General features: G+C 35.6%; 1 protein-coding gene across 2 annotated transcripts in view; it reads right to left on the reverse strand.

The window, feature by feature from the left end:
• LOC105384042 (BUD13 homolog) overlaps positions 1–24,514 on the reverse strand; it is a 73,295-nt gene that overhangs the window by 30,690 nt on the left and 18,091 nt on the right. For both annotated transcript variants that reach the window (XM_038118326.2, XM_038118325.2), the window contains exons 3-5: positions 10,775–10,810; positions 1,374–1,581; positions 134–315 (exon numbers count right to left, since the gene is read on the reverse strand). In XM_038118326.2, coding sequence (XP_037974254.2) covers positions 134–315; positions 1,374–1,538 — 347 coding nt within the window. In that variant the 5' untranslated portion in view covers positions 1,539–1,581; positions 10,775–10,810. The remainder of the gene's footprint in view (positions 1–133; positions 316–1,373; positions 1,582–10,774; positions 10,811–24,514) is intronic.

Consider the following 24,514-nt stretch of genomic DNA (forward strand, 5'->3'; position numbering starts at 1 on the left):
GATGTATAATATTTTTTTGCGAACCCTCAACTATGCTTGAGGTCTTAATGGAAAATCACAGTTTTTGATTTATTTGTGATTGCCTTGAAGGACTCTTGAATAGACTGATTTCACAACGTATGCTTGTACTAACCTGTAAGCATGTACATGCACAGGACACCCGGTAACAGGGTTGTACAGCAGCAGCACGCAGGCCACCACGTCGCCCTGCACCACAGCGCTGGTGATGCTGCCGTGCGGGATGAAGTGCTTGATCGTCTGCTGCTTGCCCTTCGCCGTCACGTTCTGGATGATCTTCAGCCCCTTGTGGGACACCTGCGGGAGTGGGAAATGAGTTAGTGATATAAAAAGGTTAATTTAACACTCGTTGTTATTTTGGTGGATTTGATAACTTTAAATCAGCGGTATAGATTGCCCAGTTTTTTTTTATATTTGCTTTTGTAAAAATATTGATTGGATATCCGTCTATCCGTTTCGTAGTTTTGATGCCACTGACACACACACACATCCAAACCCTTTCAATAGTAACTAATTTAACTAAAAGTGATTTGTTTGAATATGTCTGTAATTATAAAATAATATACTAAATATAATCCAAACAAGTGATCGCAACACACCTTTGACCCTCGTTACTACTCAACAATCGTGTGAATGTTATTTATATTTAATTGATATGCTGAGTAAGTTTGCACATTCTTAAGTACATCACCTAAATATTGCAAAACCTGCCTACCTAAAGTAAATACGTGAGATTTATTTGCCAATCCCGCGTTTTGGTCAACGTCAATGAAACGCTGAATAAACAATAGTGTAGTAAAACGCTAAGATTGCCTCAAATGAGGTTTACAATTTTACCACCGGCAATACAAGCCAAGGTTACGGAAAGAGGCTGCATCCATACAAAAGGTGGATTATGTAAATATTTAAAGACTCCAATTGCCTAATGGTGTTTGGACAAGCTGATATGAAATTACCGCTATTGGATGAAGAAATGCGACGACTCTGCCAGCAGATTGGCCTAATCTTTGTGGCCTTGTAGAACATGTCATTCTTTGTAATGGCCGCTAATCAAAATTGGTTCTAGTTGCGCTGATTCTCACGTTTACTACGTTACTTGATACACTCGTGCTTGTCGTAGTATACATAAGTATACTATAGTGTGTACTTATAGATAAAGACTTTATACTAGGTGCTTGTAAATAAAGTCATTGCACATTCACATTTTTTCTAATATCTCCAACCGTAGCTCCATAAATAACACAGAATCCATATTTTAAAAAAAACTGAATCGACCGGGAATATCTATCTCAAGATCATAGGTTTACCGCATTGATCGGTGCTCTGACCACCCTAACCTAGCATTGATAACTCACCTGTAAGGTAACCTTAAAAGGCTCCAAGTCGCGCGCCCGCTGCTCCAGATGCCTGATGGCCGGCAGAGCGAACTCCTCGCCCCGAAGCCCCCGGGACTCCTGCGCCCCCAGGAACCACACATAGTACGACGCCTTCTTAATGTCCTTCTTCAGTCGCAGCGCCATCTTGGATTTTTGACAGTGGCCTTTATGTCATTGTTTGAAGTTTCTGTAACAATTGAGGAGAAAATGTTTAATACCTACTTACTGGAGGAGTGAGTAGTGAGAAGCAGATTTGAAAGTAACTATTTTCAGCACTTTCGGCTACAGCTGTCTTGACAGCCGCATGTACCTATATAAAATCTAGTTGGGTGTAAACAAATAACTCATTCATTAATTAAGATATTAAATAAGTTATTCCTATTTAATAATTATTTCACTATAACAAGTAACCTTTCTCTTCTCTATTAAGCGATAGCTTTGCTACCAAGCCAGGGTATGTACATACTTTAATCAAACTTTAGGTAGTTAGTGAAAGTTGATATGGATTCCGGCTTGCATAGTAAAAGTTGTGTAAAACTATCCTAAAATATTGTTATTTGAGAATTTAGTGAAAGCGTTTGATTGCTGCTAACTTTGGTGTACTATTAGTATGCACTTTTTAATCTTTATAAATATGTTTAATTTGTTTAAAATTTCATTTTCGTCATAACTTCAATGATTTTCTTTTCCAATCCTAGAACTAGATTGTAGTCTTGAAACTAGAACCTGCCACTTCTTATATGAAGGGTTAAGAAAAACAACATAATTATATTTCACAAGATAACCTAATATTAAATTACTCGTCACATTTAATTCAGGTTTCGAAATGTCGTGTGAAGATATACTAGTTTGCCTTTAGCTAATCGACACAGAAATGAAGTAAATATGTATTACATAATCATAAATAACATTATTAGATAGCTTCATATCAATAAGAACCTTTATATTACCCACAAACAGTATTTGATGTGCGGCCTAAAGAAGCTAGAATCTCTAAGTTTTATAATACACAACATCTGTAACGTGCATTTTCCATAACTAAAAGACACTTACTAAGTTTCAATGTCAACTGAGTTCCAACACTTACAAAATAAAAGATGGCTGATCAGTCCGACTGTCGGAGTGTGAACAATTGAACATCAAGATTTATATTACACACATAAATAACGTAATGATTTGAAAAGCGTAGCGAAAGCGACGTCAGCGGTACATCAGAGAATGCCACTTGGAGCGAATGTTGCCAATTGAGCAATCTGGTCAATTATAAGAAATCTGTTAAGTTAGTAACAAATATCTTCAGTCAGCAAGGTCGTTAAAATGTAAAGTTACTATATTATGATTATAAGTTACTGTTTCACATATTTATGCAAAAAATTCAATCCATTTCATTTTACACAAGTTGTGAAGCTACAGTCTATATTGAAAAACAGTTTCATCCTATGTAGTAAGTCTCAGGTGAAACATGAATGAGCTGAAGAATATATATCGACCCACAAAAGCTCGACATCTATCTTATACCTACCTATCAATCCATCACTGCGACTCATAGGATTCACCTGTATCACGATAGGTAATAGTTATTATTTGTATTCTATACACAGTAACGGGTCTTCTCACACAGTGCGCTATTTGCTTTGTTTTTTACTCCCTTTCAATTGAGTTCACAGCATAATTTTGACATTAACAGTTAGTAACAGTTTTGGAACTAATGATGCGATAACTTGTTACTGAATTTAGTACATACTCGACATTCTAACTAGACGAGCCATTCGTACAGTGGGGGGGTCAAGTTGTACGTCAAACTTTGTAGGTATATGAAGTTAGTACTGCATGCCGCTTAATACACTCACGAACAATAAAAAAGTTCCAGTGATATATTATAGAATGGCGTGTTAAACGTATTATTATAAAATGTAACTTTATCCCGATTTATCGTATGAAACCACTGTGAACTACATAGAAATGTCTCATATACAACGTAGTAGGCACAAAACAAACAGAAGACTGAAATTATACTTTTCATATAATATTCCTTAAAAATGAAAATTTCAGTCATAACACTTTTACTTTTAAATTGCAAAATTTCTGCCAGTGTTTAACTGTGGCCCGTTTTAGTCTCCCAGTTTTCCCACACTAGGCACAAAGTGTAGGTAAGTGCAGGATATGGCGTGTTAATCAGATAATGGCAGGACATCCAGGCCTTAAGCGCAGTCTTCACTATGTTAGATGTTATGTACCTATCTATAATTTGCACTGATTCAACTTTGAACATAGGTTTTATCCAAATGTTCCTATCCCAACCTATCATGGCGTAAGCTGCAAGCGCTTAATAGAGTAGAATAGAAGGCTAATCTTTATTTTTCACCATAAAAGAAAATAATAACAACTTATACCTAAATAAAATAATACAATAAGGCGGCCTTATTACCAGATAACTTTTTCACGGAAGGTACAATTTTCACATACGAACTAATAATAATAATTTCAGTAGTAGTTATTGAATTTTTGCTGAACCACTCTCACGGAACCTATATGTACCCCGGAACACCAATCGGAAACCGCTTGAGGGAAGGAACCGGGGGTCACTCTGTAGATACTTTTTACTCGTTGTACCTCCTGCAGGTTGACTGGCAGAAAATGCTTTTAGCATTAAGACCTGATTGAACATTATTACTGTAGTAGATTGTGCAATAAAGTATAAATAAATAAATAAATTGACGAACGAACGAACAAAATGATCACGCGATCGGCACGCTTAATACAACGAGATGGAGTCGTGGTTAGCGATGCAGTTTTGTTTTTCAGATAGAATTTTAGTGTGACCACCGCGAGCACAGGATTCCATACTATTTTCGAATCAACACAAACATATGAAAAAAACAAATGCCACTTTGGAACTAACAAATTTGCCTTACATTTTGACAGTGGCATTTGACGATAAGCAACGTAAACGGAGGTTTCGAATCCTGTGCTCGCGGCTCTGCGCTACTCTAGTGAATTTACGTTCCAATATGGGACATAGCAGTCAGGGCAGTTAAGGAATATGAATCATAAACTTAATGTGAACTTTTCAGTATTTCCGTACACATATACATTTTCTTCTACAGGGAAATCGGCATATAGCTACATCCTATTTCAGCTCTTCCGTTTACGAGGTAGGAATAACAATACAATAAATTTGCATTTACAGCGTCAACCTGTAATTATTTATCATTAAATTCTGATGACAACTGGCAAAAACTAATTATTCATTGTCTACGGTACAAGAAAGCAGAGTTGCGCAAGAAAAGGCACAATGACATATTGTTTTTGGTATGTACCGCCAGCAAAATGCCTAGTTCCGAATAACAAATCAATAAGTACTTAATATTCCCAGATTTTCTGCTCGGTGGTGTAGTCAAAGTAAGCTTGCCCAATATTCCCATGCCCATCCTTTCTAATCTCGGGCTGAAAAAAACCCGCCTTTCCAGTCTTACCCTTCTCATCAATACATATTAATAAACTTCCATAACTTCCTAATTCCATTTAAGTCTCCGATAAATGGAAATATGTAGTTTTTGCTGTCTCTACAATCACTAGGCAAGTGTGTACGTACCTTAAATTATCATATGTTTGCATAGAATGCGAAGGTAGTTCCTAATTTAATAACCACAGTTACATACTTGGTCGGAGTGTAATTTGGTTATGTTGTGTAACGTCAAACGTATAAGTAGGTACTTAAAGAAAGGCATAGTGACTTTACATCCCCTTTGAAAATTAGACCTAAAGCTAAATTAGGAAAGACAAATACTCCGAATATGATAAAAAAACATAAGTAAGTACCTATTTGTGTATTATAAAATAATATTTATGTACTGGCAGTATGATACCCCTACCGTAGATTATGGCAAAAGCGCAGAAGTTTGTACAGCAGTAAGTAGTAAGTATTTATGTAAATTAGTTAACGTTTCAGTTATGGAGTCCAAACAAATCATAATTTCAAACGTAAGTTAAAAAAACATATATCTTATTATACCCATGCAGTATAGCGTGAGTAGCGTATACCTCCTAAGCGAAACATAAAGTAGGCTTCGAACTCATGACCTTACATAGCACAGCATGTCATGGAGGCCACAATTATTTTTAATAATACATTTTAATAACTACGCCAGCCTTCTAACGGGCTTTTGTACACCTTATAGAGGTATGATCGCCATTGCTATCGACGAACATTTCGCTTTTAATTGCTATGGAAGATTAGATAGCAATTATTTATATATAAAAATAAATTTAAAAGAGCTAGGTATCGCCTTCTTATTCGAATACCAATTATAGCTAGCATATTTTATTATGAATTTAAAAATAAATCAGTAATTATCATTTATGGGTAGATACCTAATACATCAGAATCGTAGAACAAAAGTGGTTCAGTGTAACCCCCACGAGACGGTCACTTTATTTCGCTTTGTGTAATCCTATTTGCAACACCCAAACACCCAATAATCATCAAGAACTTAATAATATTCATGTGACCTTCTCGCCTCGAAAGGTGAAAATATAGAATACAAAAAGCATTGACTTAAATATTACTAGCGTATTTTGAAATCATTGACAAAAAGATATAGTGCCACAAACTTATCTGTTCCGGTGAGAGCGAACTAAATTGATCCATATCTCATTACTTACTAATTAATTTATATTGATATAGATTAGATGGGTTTATTAAAACCTCAAGGGCAAATTACCACTACGGGAAAAACTAAAATCTTATAGAATGAAGAAATATTAGACATTTACTTGAACTGTCACCGGAACAGATAAGTTTGTGGCACTATACAAAAGTAAGTTCTCAGATGATTCACAGATTAGATGTCATCTTCGCTTTTTGTAAACTTGCACCTCCTTACTAGCTCACGCTGCGATGGCATGCGGCCTCTTCTGCGACGCAAGAAGGTTTTATTCTCCGCACAATACTGTAAGTTCACTGGCTGCACAACAATAGTTGGAGAACAAAATAAGCTTGTCAAATATTTAGGGTAAGAGGTTACTCGATCTTCGTTCCCAGGAAACGGATGGCGTTTCTAATAGTAAGAGAAATTATGTTTTTTGACTATGGTTATGGTGATGATATCAAATTGGATCTTTTTGCACTTGCCTTGGCTTTTTGCGTTGTGAGTTTGTGTTTGTTAAGTTGGTGTTGTTTATCGTGTCCTTTTTTTACTAAACTCTGGAAAGCATATGAACAGAAGATTATCATATGCGCCTTTAGGTGCATTTAACCGTACAACATAGGGACTGTTATCAGTGATTATGTTATTAACTTATAATAGATTGGCCACAAAACGACTCAAAAAACGTTCATACTAAACATCAGCAGTGGACCAGTGGTGCATATTAAACATCAGTTTCTTCCTCTGTTCATATTAGAATATCATTGACTGAAACCTAACCTAATGCGCAAATAAAAGTCGGGCACTAATAAACTTGCATTCAAAACAAGAACAGTCGGTGGCTAATAGCGGTTTTTTTTACAGTTACAACACGACATGTGTTTAAGGGGTCAGCAGACAATGGCGGTACATCGGTCAGCCGACCCAAGCGTAGGCTAATGATAATGAGACAATTGTTGTGTGAGACGTAGCCTTTTAAACTAAGTCACGCGGGAAATCAAGCGTGTTTCAGATTTTCCTTACGTTTTTCCTTAAGTTGATTCTCTTTGATGAACTATGTAGCTCAGTTGTAAAGTATGATTTTATGTTATGTTAGTTAAAACTCTTTCTTAAGACATAAATACATATTTTTTATGTTAGTAACAATCTTTACATACTATTATAATTTTTAGAATTGCAATACCTAACACACGAGATATATTATGTACAGTGTAAATTAAAAGCCTAAAAAATAGTGAAACGAATTACAACAATTCAATTTCAACGCCAATAGTTTAACAAACCAATCTGAATTAAGTGTGACATTTACGACAGCATAATAATAATCTATGAAATCGCAAACCGTAGCATATCTAGTAAATTAATTTCTGGTCCACATATTTAATAGGCTTTTAAACAGGCAGAACTGAATTAATAAATTTGTTACGGTTGTTACAGCTTTTGTTGCTAAGTGAAAGTATCTAATTCTTTGGCGATTGTCAATTAATTACATAATGGAATGCCTCGGGCGGTCTCGATGCAATGTACTGACGAGGAACATTAAGGTGCGTTCATATCTTGCAAGACACGGGCTTCAATGAACGGACGGACGACGGTGGTCATACAATCGGTAGGTTGAATGCAACGACACCAGCGCTTCCAAATTAGTTTTTTGTTAGTTAGAGTTACCCTCTGCCATGCCCGAACATTTTTCAGTAATTCCTCGGAAAATGTTTTTATAAAAATGTGTAAAATGTTGTTATAGAGGATTGAAAGAAGAAAGGATTTAAACGTGTTAAAACAGCAGCCAGATTAGACCTATACTAGAAATGGCGCGTGTCGCTGTCGCGCAATATCTGGACCCACCTTTAAATGAACCAAATCACGTAACGAAAATAGTTTAAAAAGAAAACATGCTGCAGTTTCGCAAAGAAGTTAGTTACGATCTATGTCCCAACGTGAGATACTTGTATATATGCCCTACAACCCTAAAATGAAATGATTTGGCGGGAAAGAACACGAACAGTTATAAAAGTAGAATAGTGTTAAACTCTTGTTATCAATAATTTTACAGTTTAGTCACCAAAGACGTTACACGCCAAAAAAAAAGTTTAGACAATAACGGTAGACTGCGTCGAACGGATTATCTTTGTACTGAATTATAGTGTGAAGAATCAATTGAGTATGGTGCAGATTTCAAATAGCCCTTTGGTTTTCCTATCAAGTCATTAAACCTATTCAGTTATCATTTAGAGGGCCGATCTGATTAATAGAATCATCATCATCATCATCATCATCAGCCTATAGCAGTCCACTGCTGGACGTAGGCCTCTCCCAAATGCCAGTGGATGCGATCTTTAGAATGAGATTAATAGAATGCTTACATTCATTCATCATTTATCTTAATTTGTAATTAAGTACTTACTTTTAATCCATATTTAATGGTCCTATATGTATACTATCTGCTTTAAATTGTATACTTACTTTCCTAACACATGCAACTTTACTCACCTGTGGCCACAATCGCAATAAAGAAATGTTTTCAATGGTTGTTTACATATACGAAGATTCGATAAGAAATTGATCGCGTTAACTAGTTATTTATAAGTAACGTAAGTGACTTTATAGGCGTATGATGCGCGCGACCTCGTGGCCCGTTACCCGGAGTCGACGCCGTTGCCGTTGCGTTGACGTCGGTAACGGTATATCAGACATAACCGTTTTATGCTGTTATATAATGCGGGGACAATTATGCAATAGGAATCTTTGACGTTTTTCCTCTTGGGTTACTGTTCAACGTTGTTTATCGGGCGCAGTTATAATAAGAGAGCGGGTTTATTGATTGAGATTGTATTCTGGCTTAGCAAAAAAAGTTAAAAAGGACGAGGCTATTTAATTAATTATTTTTCACAAAATGAAAATTGATAATTACGAGATAATTGTTATCATGTAGAAACTTCATCTTTGGCAACAAAAATGGAAAACCCTATTAGCATAGCCACGTTGTTATAAAATTAACAAGTAAGTATGTACGTATGAATTATTCAACATACAGAATTAATATGAAATCTCTGACTAATCTTCAGATGAACCCAATGATGCGTCGCGCGTTTTTATTAACCAACGAAAGTCGGAAACTGAGCGGAAAAATACATTAATTAATATTAATTATAACAAGACGAAGACAATTCTGAAAGATTATACGACGAACTTCATGTTTTCCGTAATTTATAAAAATTTGTGGAACGCGCAGAAATGAAAAAAGTTTAATTACTTTTTCACCTATAATTTGTGTAGCAAAAAGTGCATCCTTTATTTACTGGTACAATAAAAATGAGATTTTAGCTTATAATGTATCCCCCTTATTCTAAAAAAAGTTACTGGACGCGTTAGCCTGCTATTCAACTGTTTTGTCACTCTCTGTCAAAGAACAAATTGTTCTCTGTCAGGGAGTGACTAAACAGTTCAATAGCTAAAGCGTCCAGTAACTTTTTTATGAATAAGGGGGTATATTGTCTGTAAGTGGTCGCAATCATAATTATAACTTGACAATCTTACATGATAAGATCGTATTAATCTAGTCCATTACTCCAGAATAAGACCACTTCGACAGTAAAGTGAGTGTATTTGTTTTTGCCGTTTTGTGATTAACGAGACGATACATGTCGGAATAACGTATGCTAATAAATTGCATGCCTACTCGCTTAGGTGCAAGTAAAAGTGACAGGTACTCGTAACTAGAGTGTATTATGAATTATTATTATGCGTATTTGCATACTTTATTTTCTAGGAAGTAAAGTTTATAAAGGGTATTCTTTTATCGAAACAACTCATACCTATGTACGAGAAAAAAAAACTTGAGTACCCGATATATCACGTAAGTACATATTTAGCTATATAGGAAAATGCTGATTAAACCTAATACGCACAAACTATACATATAACTATTGAGCTTTCAGATACTCTTTAACTTTGACATAGTCATTCATAACGCGTACTTAAATACCTACTACCAAAATTTGTACTATGGTGTGTCTAAAGTTATTAATCAGCTTCTAAAATTTGTCATTGTATTTTAAGCAAATTGAGGCACTAAAGACCGTCCTTCGTAAGGCCGCCAATCCGACCATATAGATTTATTCTTATTATTATAAAATCAATGTACTTCTTCCCAGAGCTTGTAATTCAGCGAGACTTACGTAACTTCCGGTCAGTGGAGGAAGTGACGTCAGAGGCGGTCGGCGCAGCTTCGATATTCAAACTGACACATTTCACTGAGCACACACAGCCACGCGAATTTACACCTTACTCATTAGCACTAAAGTTCAAAACAATATAAGCTTTTAAGTTTAAACTTAACTTCGGTTATTTTGTAAAGGAGGCGAAAGCTTGTCGCGAAAGTCTTCTTAATATTTGGTTTACCAGATTTTAAAATGTACAGTCAGCTGCATAAGTACCTATACACTTTTGTACCTTGTCAATCTAACCGCCTATCCATTCATTGAAAAGTTTACGGTTTTGTCAGTTTGACAAGGTACAGAAGTGTATAGCTACTAATGCAGCTGACCGTATGTTTATTTTAGTAGACAGTCCGACAATGCAACGGGTAGAAGATGGGATCCTAGCCCTAAATTACTAAAGATGAGAAAGAAGTAGTTGGCATTCTGAATTCGAAACATAATTTATATCGCAATATAAGAGAAACACCTGTATACAAAATAGTAAGTAATTAACACAATAATAATAATATACCTTTGCAGTTTAAAGATTTTCTCCTCGTTTGTCAACCTGAAACAAAAGAGAAATATTTATTAGTGATGTTCTTAGAATACTTTGATAAACCATTTTTAATGAAATATTTTAATTATTAACATAGAGGGTAGGTAGTTTTATAGCGAACTGTTGGAATAATAATGTAAACTAGTAATGTAACCTTATTATGTGATTGTAGTGTATTTAAGAAAAGTAATTTATTTTACTTTACCAATACGAACTTCACGGGCAACAGCTGTTTATTTGTTTAATAATTATGCGAAGCGCATTTCAAAAACATCGAAGGTAAAATGTAGGCAGTGTTGCCAGAATGTTACAAAAGTAACATTTTACGTTACTTTAAACTCTCTTGTGTTACCCGCTTGAAAATGAAACTTTTTGATCTGCATTGTGTTATATTTGAATATATCAGCCGTTGTCAACACTGAATGTAGTAGTTTTGATCAGAAACTGCGCTGAAGTAGTTTTACATTCGTGCAGCCACCTAATTCAACTGGATTTAATCCAGTATGCAAACCTACACATTCTTGAGCTTAATGCAATAAGGGTGACATTGGCAAGTAAAGCCTATACACATAACAGTAATGTTTATAAAGCAAGCTTATCTAAGTTGTATGTTTGCCGGCAGGTGTCGCGCGCCGCCTTATCTAAGCTCGAGGTGAATGGCCCGAGATAAGAAATTTAACTGTTGTGTGTGAAAATTCAAACATGTTGAACATTAGATTCCCTCTATCGTGTTATCATCAGCCAATAATCATCCACTGCTAGACATAGGCCTCTCCCAAGGAGCGCCACAACACTCGGTCCTCGGCCTTCCTCATCCAACCACTACCGGCTACCCGCCTAAGGCAGTATCGTGTTATTCTGATTGAATTTTTATGTTTGTTACTTATGAATGTAGCAAAAGTAGGCAATGAGTTAAATTAGCTCATCATGATCACGAATTAGTAATTTGTGCCGAATTAACAGATTTAACGATCTTAAAATAACACGAAATCAAACGTAAACCCCAATTACATCCATACCAATACCATTTTTTTTCGGCCAGTTTCCCAACCTCTCTCGTCGTGTAGGTGCTAAAGAAATAGATAATAGTTTGGAACGTGATATGGTTATTGTACCATCAAGGAATGTGCTAACTCGATTTCAAAACCGTACCTGTCTCGTTTTACTGACCACGCTTGCATTACGTATTTAGTGGTTCAAAACTTGAGAGTACCGGATAATTCCTCGATAGTACGTTGGTAAGTAGTATGTTGTGAGTGGCCCTGTGACTAGAGCGGAGTTGCGACACACAGGCGACGCTCACAGTTGGCCGCATACTGCCTAATTCCATCCAGAAAACTATTTATTTATTTATACTTTTATTGCACAATTTACAAAAGTAGATGTACAATCAGGTGGACTTAATGCTAAGAGCATTCTCTACCAGTCAACCTGCAGGAGGTTCAGGAGCAGAAAGTAGGGAAGTGCAAAAAAAAATAACAAATTCGTAAGAATTACAAAAAAAAACTGAGTCTCACAAAATATAAACCTAAACCTAACATTCTAATAATATATAATATACTTACATTACATTTGATTAATTTCATATTCAAAAATACGAGCTTTTCCCTACCAGGCTGCTTTGCATCCTGAGTTTTGGGTTAAAAGTAGCTTGTATAGTTTAATCAAAATCGGTTTATTTTATTTACTTAATCAGAAACAAAAGGTCACACACTACAGAGATATTTATTAGATATACGCTAAGTTGCAGATAGGAACTGTCGCTAATGTCGACTTCTAATGTAGGTATTGCTGCCTTACTTTGACAGTATACGGACAGAACAAGACAGACTTAGATTTAATGCCGTCATCAGATTAAAGTTCCTTTCTGCAACTCCGCCATTATCACATAAAGACATTTAATCATATTACTATAATGTTACCTTAATGACCACAAAAATAAAAATAAACTTAGAGTTTACTTACTATATAACTGGTTTAGTTAGGTTTTTGTAAAAGAAAATAATATAAGAGAAAAATTATGAATATTTTCAATTATGGGATAAATAATGGTATCGGGGCTATGAAATTATAATTTATTTTAATTATGATATAGTTTGAAAAAACTATTTAAACTTACGTACATACCTACCTCCGTATACAACTATGTGCCCCACTGTACCAACATTACGTTATCTTAAAACTTTATTAGTTCTTCCCAAGTAACATTTTTGGTTTTGGAAAGGTTTTGAAAAGGTTCTAGAACCTTTGTATGGAAATCAACTCGTGAGACTTAGAAGGCTCGATAACCTTATATTAACCTTATATTAACCTCCTGAGTGCAAAAAGGGCCCACGTTTTAGAACCTTTCTGAGATCTACAGCAAAACCTATAGCTCAAACCCAGATCCTTTTGAACTACTTACACAGAACCTAAATAAAACCTTCACAACCTTAATTTAACGTTAACATAACCTTGGAAGACAACTTTTAAGTTCTAAATTAGTCCTGGATGTAACTCTACTATAACTTGTAACACATTTGATGGACATTTGTAATGCCTTTCCAATACTCTCGGGTTTTAAAATGTTTCTGTGTAAGATTTTATAGTAATTATAATAAATGGCGCCATTACTTGACACTTTCCAAGACTCAAAATGGCTAACTTGTAAGTGTTGTATTAATAAAAATATAGTACCTAAGTAGTTAGGCTGAAGTCGGGAAATATGAAAACCTTGTGCGACTAGCACTTTATTGTGATACTTTCGGATAATAGTTCTGTATAAGTGACGGGCCTTTTGTAAATAATAAATTTGAAGATATTTTAATTAAAAAAAATAGATAATATTTTATGTTTGGTGTAAAGTTATATTAGAAATAAAAGTACTGTCTATATAAAAAACATATATTTGGATTAGTATAGCAAACGCTGCTAAATTTTCCCCTAATTAATTAAAATGTATCTTTTTGCAAAGTATTTTTTTGTTATTTCAGTGAAAAAATATGGCGGCCGTTAGGAAATTACTAAAAAGCATTAAACATATTTTGAGGATGCCTATAAAGCTTTAAAATATTCTTGAAGGACTTAAATCATGCCTTTAGCTTATAGCCAGTGCTTAATGATTTTGGTTTTCACCAAGTAGTCCTAATTTGTTTGCCTAGACAACTCTCATCAACCTAAAGGTTTCAGATAGGTTTTTAAAAATACTTATAAGTGATTTCAATATTCCATAACTTTATGGTTGTATCAACGTTAAAAATTTAACCTTAAGCTCTCACTTTAGCATAATGCTAGCTTTTCTAGAACTTTTTCAGGAGTCTACGACAACTATAAGATCCTAGAACTATATGCTCTTGAAATACATGTTAAAATAACGTTAATATAAACTCTTATCAGCAGCTCCAAGGTTGTATTAATAAACAATTAGTTTTAGGACTTAGTAATCATTCTCAAGTACTCAATATGACCAGATAGCAAAGCATTAACCTTTTCACAACCCTTATAAAACCTAATGGCATTTCTTACAACCTAAGCTCGAAAGAAATGTTACTTGGGTTATTATGTGTAGGTATGTACGTGACTAGAGTTTAAAATACATGCGCTCATAGCCTTGTGGTTCACCAGTCATAGATATGATCAAAATTCATGTAATTGACATACATTTGTTGGAAAAATTCAATAATATAGAAAATGATTTACGAGGCCTACTTTATAATCCAGAACAAGTAAAAATTTAAATATTTATACAAAAAAAATGCTATGATATACAGTATACTTGTGTTGCTGACAATTGGTTAGCAATAATGGTGATTCTATTATAATATAAACGGTTAATTTATTATAAGCAAGAGATACCTACCAAGATATTGACATTGAAATGGACCTTACATACCTATATGATGCATAATGTAACCAATCAATAAAAAAATATGTAAATTTTGCCTTTCTAAGGAACAAATAATAAATACATCACAAAGACTAACAGCTTCATGTCTTATCTAATTCAAGGTTCCAACTTAGACTTCCTACAAATAAACCTAGGTTACGTCAAACTGGTCTGGACCTAGGGCTAGGTAACGGCGCGACTGGTTCTAGCTTAGAACAAGATACAAGAAGAAGTGCAATGGGCAAAGTTAATTTGTGGTGGAAAACTATAATTTATATATACTTACTGTATATAATTTACTGTGTTTGTTTATAATTTTTTATTTTTATGTTGTGTGATTATGAGCCATGCTCGAAATAAATGAATTTGAATTTGAATTTGAATAAACATACAGAGAGTGACAAAACAGTTCAATAGCTAAAGCGTCCAGTAACTTTTTTATGAATAAGATTAGTTAAAATGCATACTGGTTGGAATTTTACCATTGAACAACTAGCTGTGGATTAACTAAAGCTGCTGAGTAGTTTGATAATTAAGCAGCTAGAAATATTTTCAATGTAAAATGCAATACCTAAAGCTACGTCTTCCAATCTCTCTGTCCTAGGGTCAATAGTTAGAGCCTAGGTCTAAAACAGTTAGGCATGGTGATTCAGAACAATTTCGCTGTCAACTAGGAACAGCCCTCGTAAACTTGTCTTCATTGGAATTTTAGAAAATATCGGAGATAGCAATCAACCGGATCTTGATGGGAAAATTTACTACTTAATTCATGAAAATCATTATAAGTTTTAATCTATCAGTTTAACCGTATACAAAAAGGTTTTAAAATATAGATAAATATTCCTTAGGTAAGTACTTAAAAAATAAAAAATCAAACACACTTTGATGTAACAGTTTCGGTATGTTTGATGTCTAAATGGAAAATTATAGCTCAAAACTCTGAGTTAACCTTTTATCACTGAACCACTGTAAAATATATTCCATATTGCAAACTTAAAAGACCCTTGTCGAGTGGCATTAAACAAGTTCTAACGTACAATATGTAAACCTACACACACACACACACACTCACGCCTTGTACTAATGTACTCCCTTGCGGGGTAGGCAGAGGTGCATTGCTGCACCCACTTTTCGCCAGAGTGTTCTGTTAGTCCCAATGAAATAGGGAGCGGGCCTATTGCCATTTTACGGGCACATCTAAGACCCGAGAACAAATGTCTGTGTTTAAACAAATATCTGCCCCAGCCGGGAATCGAACCCGGGACCTTCGGCTCAGTAGTCAGGGTCACTAACCACTACGCCATTCGGTCGTCAAATGTAAACCTACCAATAGGTATATTAAGTAACCTTATTGCTATTATGAACTCATGTCACGAGTTATTACCGGAATATAGAGGTCACTCTACCTTACAAAAAAAGAAATATAAGAGATGTTGCGGTAATAAGGACTCTATCTCGTTGCATTAAACGATTACATGACAGCTCTCGTTCGTTTTTGACAAGCTAGAGAAACCTTCCAGTGACAAAGAATGTTAGCCAGACGTCTGAACTAGCAGTCACCACCTTGATTGAAAATTAAAGTTATTATTATTATTGATTTAATTTCAATTAATCTAATCGATAACGACTAAAAATATAGGTACTTAGGGTGGGTTGCACCATTTAACTTTAACTATTACAAACGTCAAATCTCTTGAAGATTGATCTCTCTCGTCAAGGGATTTGACGTTTGTAATAGTTAAAGTTAAATGGTGCAACCCACCCTTAGCCCCTGTTCCACAATGTCTGGTTAGTCGCTACCTGTCGGATAAAATACATGCTGTCACTGTCTAAAAAATAATAACAGAAAGTGACAGCATGTATTTTATCCGTCAGGTAGCCACTAACCAGACATTGTGGAACAGACCCTTAGACTAATAAACTTAAGGTATTTTTTTTAGTTTTTTTTCCTATTTATACGGACTGTCAACGACCGCCGGCACCCGTTACTCCAATATTCACCATATCTTGACCCCTGGCACCACTTAGTGTCAAGCAAAAATAGCCTCAATTTGAGCGTCATAAATTCAAATCCGTGCTACCAACTTAAATTCAGCAGTCTATAGGTGCTGGACTGCTGGTTAACCCAAGATTAAATGTTCAAACACAGATAAGACACGGATTTGAAATAGGATACTATAAAGCAAGCTGAAGTGGCAGTGGGCTGGTCATATCTGCCGAAGAACCGATAACCGTTGGGGTAGACGAGTTCTCGAGTGGAGACCACGAACAGGCAAACGCAGCGTGGGACGCCCTCCTGCCCGCTGGATGACTTTAGGCGGGTGGCGGGTAGTAGTTGGATGAGAAAGGCCGAGGACCGAGTGTTGTAGCGCTCCTTCGGAGAGGCCTATGTCCAGCAGTGGATGATTATTGGCTAATGATGACGATGAAGTAGTATAGTGTCTATGTACAGTACATTAACTGTAAAAACTGAAATTACTTCCTATTTAAATACTTTCGTGAATATCAACCGCATATCAGTATGAAGTTAATTACCGTAACAATTATATATCTATTTGATACAAACAGCGACGCATCTTTCTTTCCTGAAATTATATTCAGTCAATGAACATCAGATATTTAAATAGAATGCCTAAACGCGTGTGCGTTTTGTCCGCATTGCAATAATAAAGCCCGTCACAGACTTAGTTATTATATAATATATTTTCTATACATTTTCGCAGTGACCGCACACTCAGATATAATATATATTTCTGTTAAATCACCAATTGTACGGTATATTAATATATATTATGGGTATAGAACAGCTGATTTAACTACATAAATATACATATATACATGTTAATTATAAATTATAAATATCAACACCCAAGACCCGAGCACAAATATTTCTTTAAACAAATTTTTATATCAACTATTCTTTGGCCTCCCATCGCCACTTCTTGTCTTGTTTGTGGCCGAACAAAGACGTGATTCAATTTTAATAGCATTCGCCACGTTTAACGCAACAAAAACACGACCAATGGCGTAAGCTACGGATTTTACTTAGAGCAGGGGTCACTCTAGACTGCAAAAAACCCTTGGGAGCTCCGCTGCTTATCCATTGCAGGACATCTCTCGTTAGTTAATCTTTTGACAATGTAGAGCAACCCGCAGCTCCAACGGCATATAAGTCAGCGATTCTTTGAGCAGTTGTTTGGTTTTTATAAGTTTTTGAAATATACCGATTGAATCAGAACTTAAAACAATTGAATTATAATCAAAATTCCTATGTTTCACGCAATTTATGAATCTCCTACGAACCTCTTTTGTCAGTACTATGAATAAGGTATATAAACGAATGAATAATAAGTACTTAGTATACACACATACATAGGCAGTGACTGAAATCTAGTTTTAAGGACATCCGTTATAGAAAATTTTCAGTCGGAAGTAAAATTTTCCATCTCAGTGTATTTTTTTGTAAAACTTCTTGGCAGTAAATATAAGCGTTGCTTAAATTATTTATATTCTTTGTATCCTAAAGGCCTTAACCTCGACTTTCCCCGCAGGTTTCTAACCTTCTAAATATTTCTCCCTAACAGCCTCATTGATTGATGCACAATTAAACTTAGTTAAGATATATCAATTCACTGGCGGATCATTAAGGCATTCCACTATTGATTTATTAGTACAAGCCACTTACTGTTGCTTGTCAAAAGTATTTTATGAATCCTTATGAACCATGTCTACTGCATTACAATTATAACCGATACAGACAAACCATTCACAAAATAAGGGTTGCTACAGACATAAAATAGTCTATTTTTGCACTTGTCATTAAGGTCTGTGTTGTCTGAGATATAAGAATGATCTGTAAATACGATACAACAAGTTATAGTGACTGGTGCATGCTCGCCCACCACAACTTTCTTGGCTGAATTCATTATAAAATGTACCTATCAAGGCCGATTCGAGTTAAATTGAATGTGTAGATAGATACAAGGATTCTGTAAACTCCTTGTTGTAAAGAATAATGGAGATAGGCGCGTGGGTGTGGCGCAATGCAAGTATTTGTAAAATGTAATTGATATAAAATTGTTGCAATTCGCAATTAATTTACGGAGAAGGTCTGATACATGTTCGTCCCACTATTCATACTTTTAGTTAATACTTACGTTTTACAAGCATAATTTTATTTTGCAATAACAATTAATACTTCTACCTATTTCTTGAATCTTAAAATTATGATAAGTGGGACAACACTTTTTAGGATTTCGTACTACAAAAGGTAAAAAAGGAACCCTTATAAGATCACTTTGTCTTCCGACTGTCTATCTGTATGTCAAGACCCTTTATCTTAGAAACGCATAAAGATATCGAGTTGAAAAAGACAAAGTTTTCGGCAGCAAAATTCAGATTGCAAATTGGGTTCTCTCATTAATCTCTACCGTCAGGATGCTTACATAGAGAATAGGGTTCCCTGTATCTACTTGTACCGGTAACCTGATTAAACGAAAGCGCTCATGTCATTTAAAAATCCGAAAATGCTCCGTGAGTGAGCGCTTTCGCATAATCTGGTTACCGGTACAGGTAGATACAGGGAACCTGATTCTCTATGTAAGCACACTAAATCTACCAAAAAATATCTGATCTTTACTAGTATAAATCGACAGATCAGCAAACAATGCCCTGACAAGTTGCGGCCACACAATGGGAGGTGCGCCGCGCATTCTCACTTGGTGATGAATTACTGAATCTGTGTCAAGACAGAAACACCTAATGGTTATGATAATTATAACTTTGCCAAGGACCTTACTGTCACTTCTAAATGGCTAATACAGAAGGATTGTATTGGGCTGGTTTTGAACGTGTTGTGAACAGCTCTTAAATATAAATAGCAATAAATTCGTCGATAGGAGATATAGGAGGGAGAAGGTAGAATAAAATACATACGAGTATAATGAATGACTGCCAGAATACATAAATATCATTAAGTATTTTTATCTACCGTTGACTTGTAGTTCTTTACTGACACAGACCTGGGGCTGCAAATCTACATTTATAGATGTCAAGTGAATGTCATATTTGAAAGTTATTTTAGGCAAATATATCATTATTATATCTCATTTTCTCGTGTTAAATCCAATTGGCTCATATATACAATATGTATACGATTTTATACATATTGTCATAAAATGTCAAAGACTGCCAGTCGTCGGTAGTATTAAAATTGGAATCATAGAACAACGAGGACTCGGGTGCGGCACTAGCACTGGAATAGATACTTCGCAGTTAAGTAGTACTAAGTTGAGTAGATAGCGGCAGTAGTAACCGCGTCTAAAATCAACTGAGTAAAGTAACTGAACTGTCAATTATAAAATACTAGCTGTGCCCGCGAGCTTCGCTTCGCCTTAAAAAGTTTTCCCGTGGGAATTCCGGGATAAAAAGTAGCCTATGTTCTTTCCCAGGGTCTATACCATATGTATACCAAATTTCATTCAAATCCGTTCAGTAGTTTTGGCGTGAAAGAGTAACAGACAGACAGACAGACAGACAGACAGACAGACAGACAGACACAGTTACTTTCGCATTTATAATATTAGTTAGGATTGACACCATTGCAGCTACAAAACTATGAGGAAGTATGCAAATAAAAATACACAGGAAAGTACTTAAGTATTCTGCGCTTGCGCCTTCGGAGAGATTAACATAAGAAAATGTTGATTTAGGTCAGAGATGCCAAGATAAACTGACACGTGCTGTAAATAAAAATATCGATATTAACGATAACGGTAAGATAATACGAACTGAATATAGTAACGGGTCCACCGTTAGTTATATTCAATAATTCAATATGCATTCCACATACGAACATTACGAACCCAATATCGCGATAAAAACTTAATAGTAAACAAGATGCCTTGGCCGTGAGACTGGAATGGAGATACAAGGTTTTTTGAAGATACGAAATACTTAATAACCATTAGATAAATCTACTAAAGGTGTCGTAGTAAGAGCTTCGGTGTTAGATATACGTTAAACAAAAAATCCTTCGCAGTAACATCATGCTATGAAAGCTTTGGTTAATTGTGTTGATGCAGGCATATTTACGAAAAAGGTGTTACGAAGACACTTATTAGGTAACACTAACCCCCTTATTACAAAATTTAGACTAAAGATAATACAGGTTTAGAATCGGATATAGTCCAGATCCGTCATAGATATCAGTGGTCTAAGGCCAGGATTAAACAAGAACTATATTTAGTAAGTATTCGTTTTATATGTAATAAGGTGGTAAGTTAGCATCTAGACAATAATGAACATTGTTCATAGTAACTTATGGTTATTTGTCTTTTATGTTTGAGAGAAATCTTAACTATTGTTTGTCTTTGATATGCTTAGTAAAAGTGGTAATTGACCTAGGTAATAGAACAGTTCCTCCAATCTTTATATTTATACTCAGAGACCAGAGTAATTATTTATGTCATCGTATCCTAATACGAAGGAATCCAAAAGTGTAAATTCCAACCTTCTTATGTAACGCATACTTCAGCGTATGTTTTCACTTTTTTTATTGCTTCGTGTCTGTAACGCTTAGATGTTTTAGCAAGAGCACGTAAATTTGGCTAACTTGCCGAGTTAGCAGCAACACACTAAAACGTAACGTTTACAAATGAAGTGCAGACTGCAGATTATAATTATAAAATTGGTGATATTTATCTTGCAGTGATTGAAGTTGGTTTCAGTCAAGGACGTTATGTAAGTAATTAATCAAAAAATTAAAGAATGCATTTATATCATGAATACATTCTTGACGAAAGTGAACTAAAAACTATACTCCCCATTCGGAAATAAAAATGGCTCTAATAGTCTAGGAGAAGAACGGAGGCCAAATCTCCAGATACAGAGGATCTCTCTTGCTGTGCAACGTGGTAACGCAGTCTAGACATACACTACAAATCAAAGTTCCTATAACAGCTAGCCTCCTGGTACTCAGGCTGTGTCGTACCGGCGAGCGGCGCCCTCGCGCCAAGGTGACGGTTGACTGACCGCACATTCCAACTTCGAATCGACCAGATATTCTCATTTTCTTATTGTTCTTCTGTTGGCGCGATTGTAACCAGCCAGTGTTTTTCTTTTTATGTTTTATTTCATGACTTTTTCGTCTGGAAAAGTTGCCAAGGAGGTTTTTTTACGCACTGACCTCTCTATTCTACACCTGGTTGTTTAGTATGTATTAAATAATTGGATATTTATCAATAAAAACCTTCATTTTGTTCAACACGGAGTGTTTGTTGTCTATTTCATACCTATTTGGTGCCTCATTTCCAACCCAACTTTCCTCGCTTGAAGCGCTCAAGTGTCCGGGACAAAGTGTTGCAACAAAATCAATGCATGTATGTATTTGAAAACTATAACATGTAACCGGTTAACCTTGACCTTCCGACGCATTTGAAAATGCTTAGTACTGGTAACTCGCAGGGGTCTCCTCTATGTGGTCGGACGTTGCGTGCTGTCTCTACATACGCTTTCCATTGAGATTGTCGATTGTTTTGCAATGCCGTTGTTCTCGTTTTCTATTTTCTGTTCAAACTATTATTATCTAACTCTGTAAGGCTGTGGGCTACTGGTGCCATTTCTTCAGTTCAACTTGATTAACCGACTTTTAAATAGGCGTTGGATAGACATCTATGTAGAATTTTCCTTACCTATCTTCACGATCCAACATCTGCCTGAGTAGTCTCCCGACTCTTATTATATTTAAGGTACTAAAATTAAACAAAAAACCCATTATAGTGAAAAAAAAACTGTGTGATTTTTGACTAGTTCACTTTAGAAATCCCAACTCTCCCTAATAGGTAGAAACCTAACGTCTATTAAGCGGCCCTTTCATCTAATCCATTCTTCACTGCCACTTACACGATAGCAGTACTAAATCCAACATACATACACACATACATAGCTAATAACATTAACCTTTGCAACGGGACACCGCTTTTAACACTGGCCTTGCCTGCTTTCGCTAGCTCCACTCATACCGTCTATTCACCCAATCTATTGTCCCTCATCTGAAAGGACTTCCAGCTCTAAATCAGCATCTATTACTACGTAATAAGAACTTCGAGTAACTGCTGTAGTACTAAAGCTATAAGTCAATGAAAAGTGAACAGAAAGATTGGACTCCACCCTGGTGAAGAGGTCAAGCATAGTTACAGCTTAGTTACACCTTGTGTCCAGTTGCGTTTCTATTGCATTGGAATTAAGGTGGTTTTGCAACGGACATTGTGAGAGTATGGCTTTAGCTAAACGAGTGGTAAAGTTGTTTCGCCTTGATGATACGACTATGAAAGCATAGTCGTATGCTCCTAAGACGTGTAAAACATTTAGAAAGGAAGCGATATTATAGCACAGTCGAGCAGAATTCTAGAGTGACAGAGGGCAAGCATCTAAAGCGATGATGAATCGATCTGCCTTTCCTAGTGGGATCATAGACGTGTGACTTTAGTGAGTGTTTATGTTTTGTTATGCTATGAACAATCGTTGGGTAGCGTTTAACGTAAGCAGATTCAATTTATTAATTACATATGCACTCACGACTGTAATCCCCGAAGGGGTAGTCAGAGGTGGCTCACAAGCGAGTCTCCCACTTTTCACAGCACAATTGTACTCACGTGATAGGTTGCGAACCATATCGCCGTTTTGGAATAAGTACAATGCACACGTAGTGTTCTTTTCTCTATGCTATGCACTTAGGATACAGGAATCTAGATGTGCTGGTTTTCTCACGATGTTTTCCATCACCGTAAGAGCACGTGGTATTATTGTACGTTTAACGTAAGTAGATTCAATTTATTAATTTCATCATCATCATCATCAGCCTATGTCAACCCACTGCAGGGTATAGGCCTCCTCCATGTTATGCCAAGTCCCACGGTCCTGTACTACACTCATCCAGTTTGGTCCTTTGAATTTATTAATTTATTATCAATTTATTCCTAAGTATTTAAAATGTTTACAAACTTTACAATGTCATCTATAAAGAAACATCCTTCAAAAAGCCACATCCTTTATGTACCAAATAATTACCAACTATTGACGAAGTCGTGCTCTTTTGAGTGTCGTATGTTTGTTTGCTTAAAAGTTTAGTGGCTGATTAAATAATTGATTAGCACATTTATCATAAATTATGACAGGCAGCAGGTCAGAGGCCAAGTGAAGTGTACTTGCAATTGTACTCGCTAAAAATAATAATTTGTGTAATTGTGTATGGTCTGTAAATAACAGGTACCTATGTAAAGATTAACAACATTACCTAATTACCTAAATTATTTAGGTATTACAATACAGTTGGTGGTATTTTTATGTAAAAATAATAGTTAAGTTATAGCCCTACATGGACTTATTAATTAATTAAATGATAGACATAATTTTTTTAACTTTTTCACTTGCATTTATTATGAATAACGATAGCATTCTCCCCTGCCCAAAAACTAATCCTCAGAAATGTCAAAGAGGCAACTCGGAAAAGATTAAAAACGCCACAAAAAGTATAGTTAACAAAAGAGGCATTAACATACCGATGCGCACGCGCGGGCCTCGAACCCGGGACCATTAGCGCGCCCCACACCCTCCTACCTGTCGGGGGAAAAAAAACTAACGCACGCCGGTACAGTCAACAGAAAAAGGGACTGCACAGATTTCACAGATGTGGAAATTAAAGAAAATGTAAACGGGAAGTTAAGTAATTTAAGCAAGAATTAAGTAATAAATTATGCCAAGTGTTTTTTTTTTTGTAATCGTGAGTTTGAATTTGTTCTTGCTATACTCATATATTATTGGTTTTTTGACATTCGAAATACCATACA

Source organism: Plutella xylostella, chromosome 16 (genome assembly GCF_932276165.1).
Source record: "Plutella xylostella chromosome 16, ilPluXylo3.1, whole genome shotgun sequence".
NCBI lineage: Eukaryota > Metazoa > Arthropoda > Insecta > Lepidoptera > Plutellidae > Plutella > Plutella xylostella.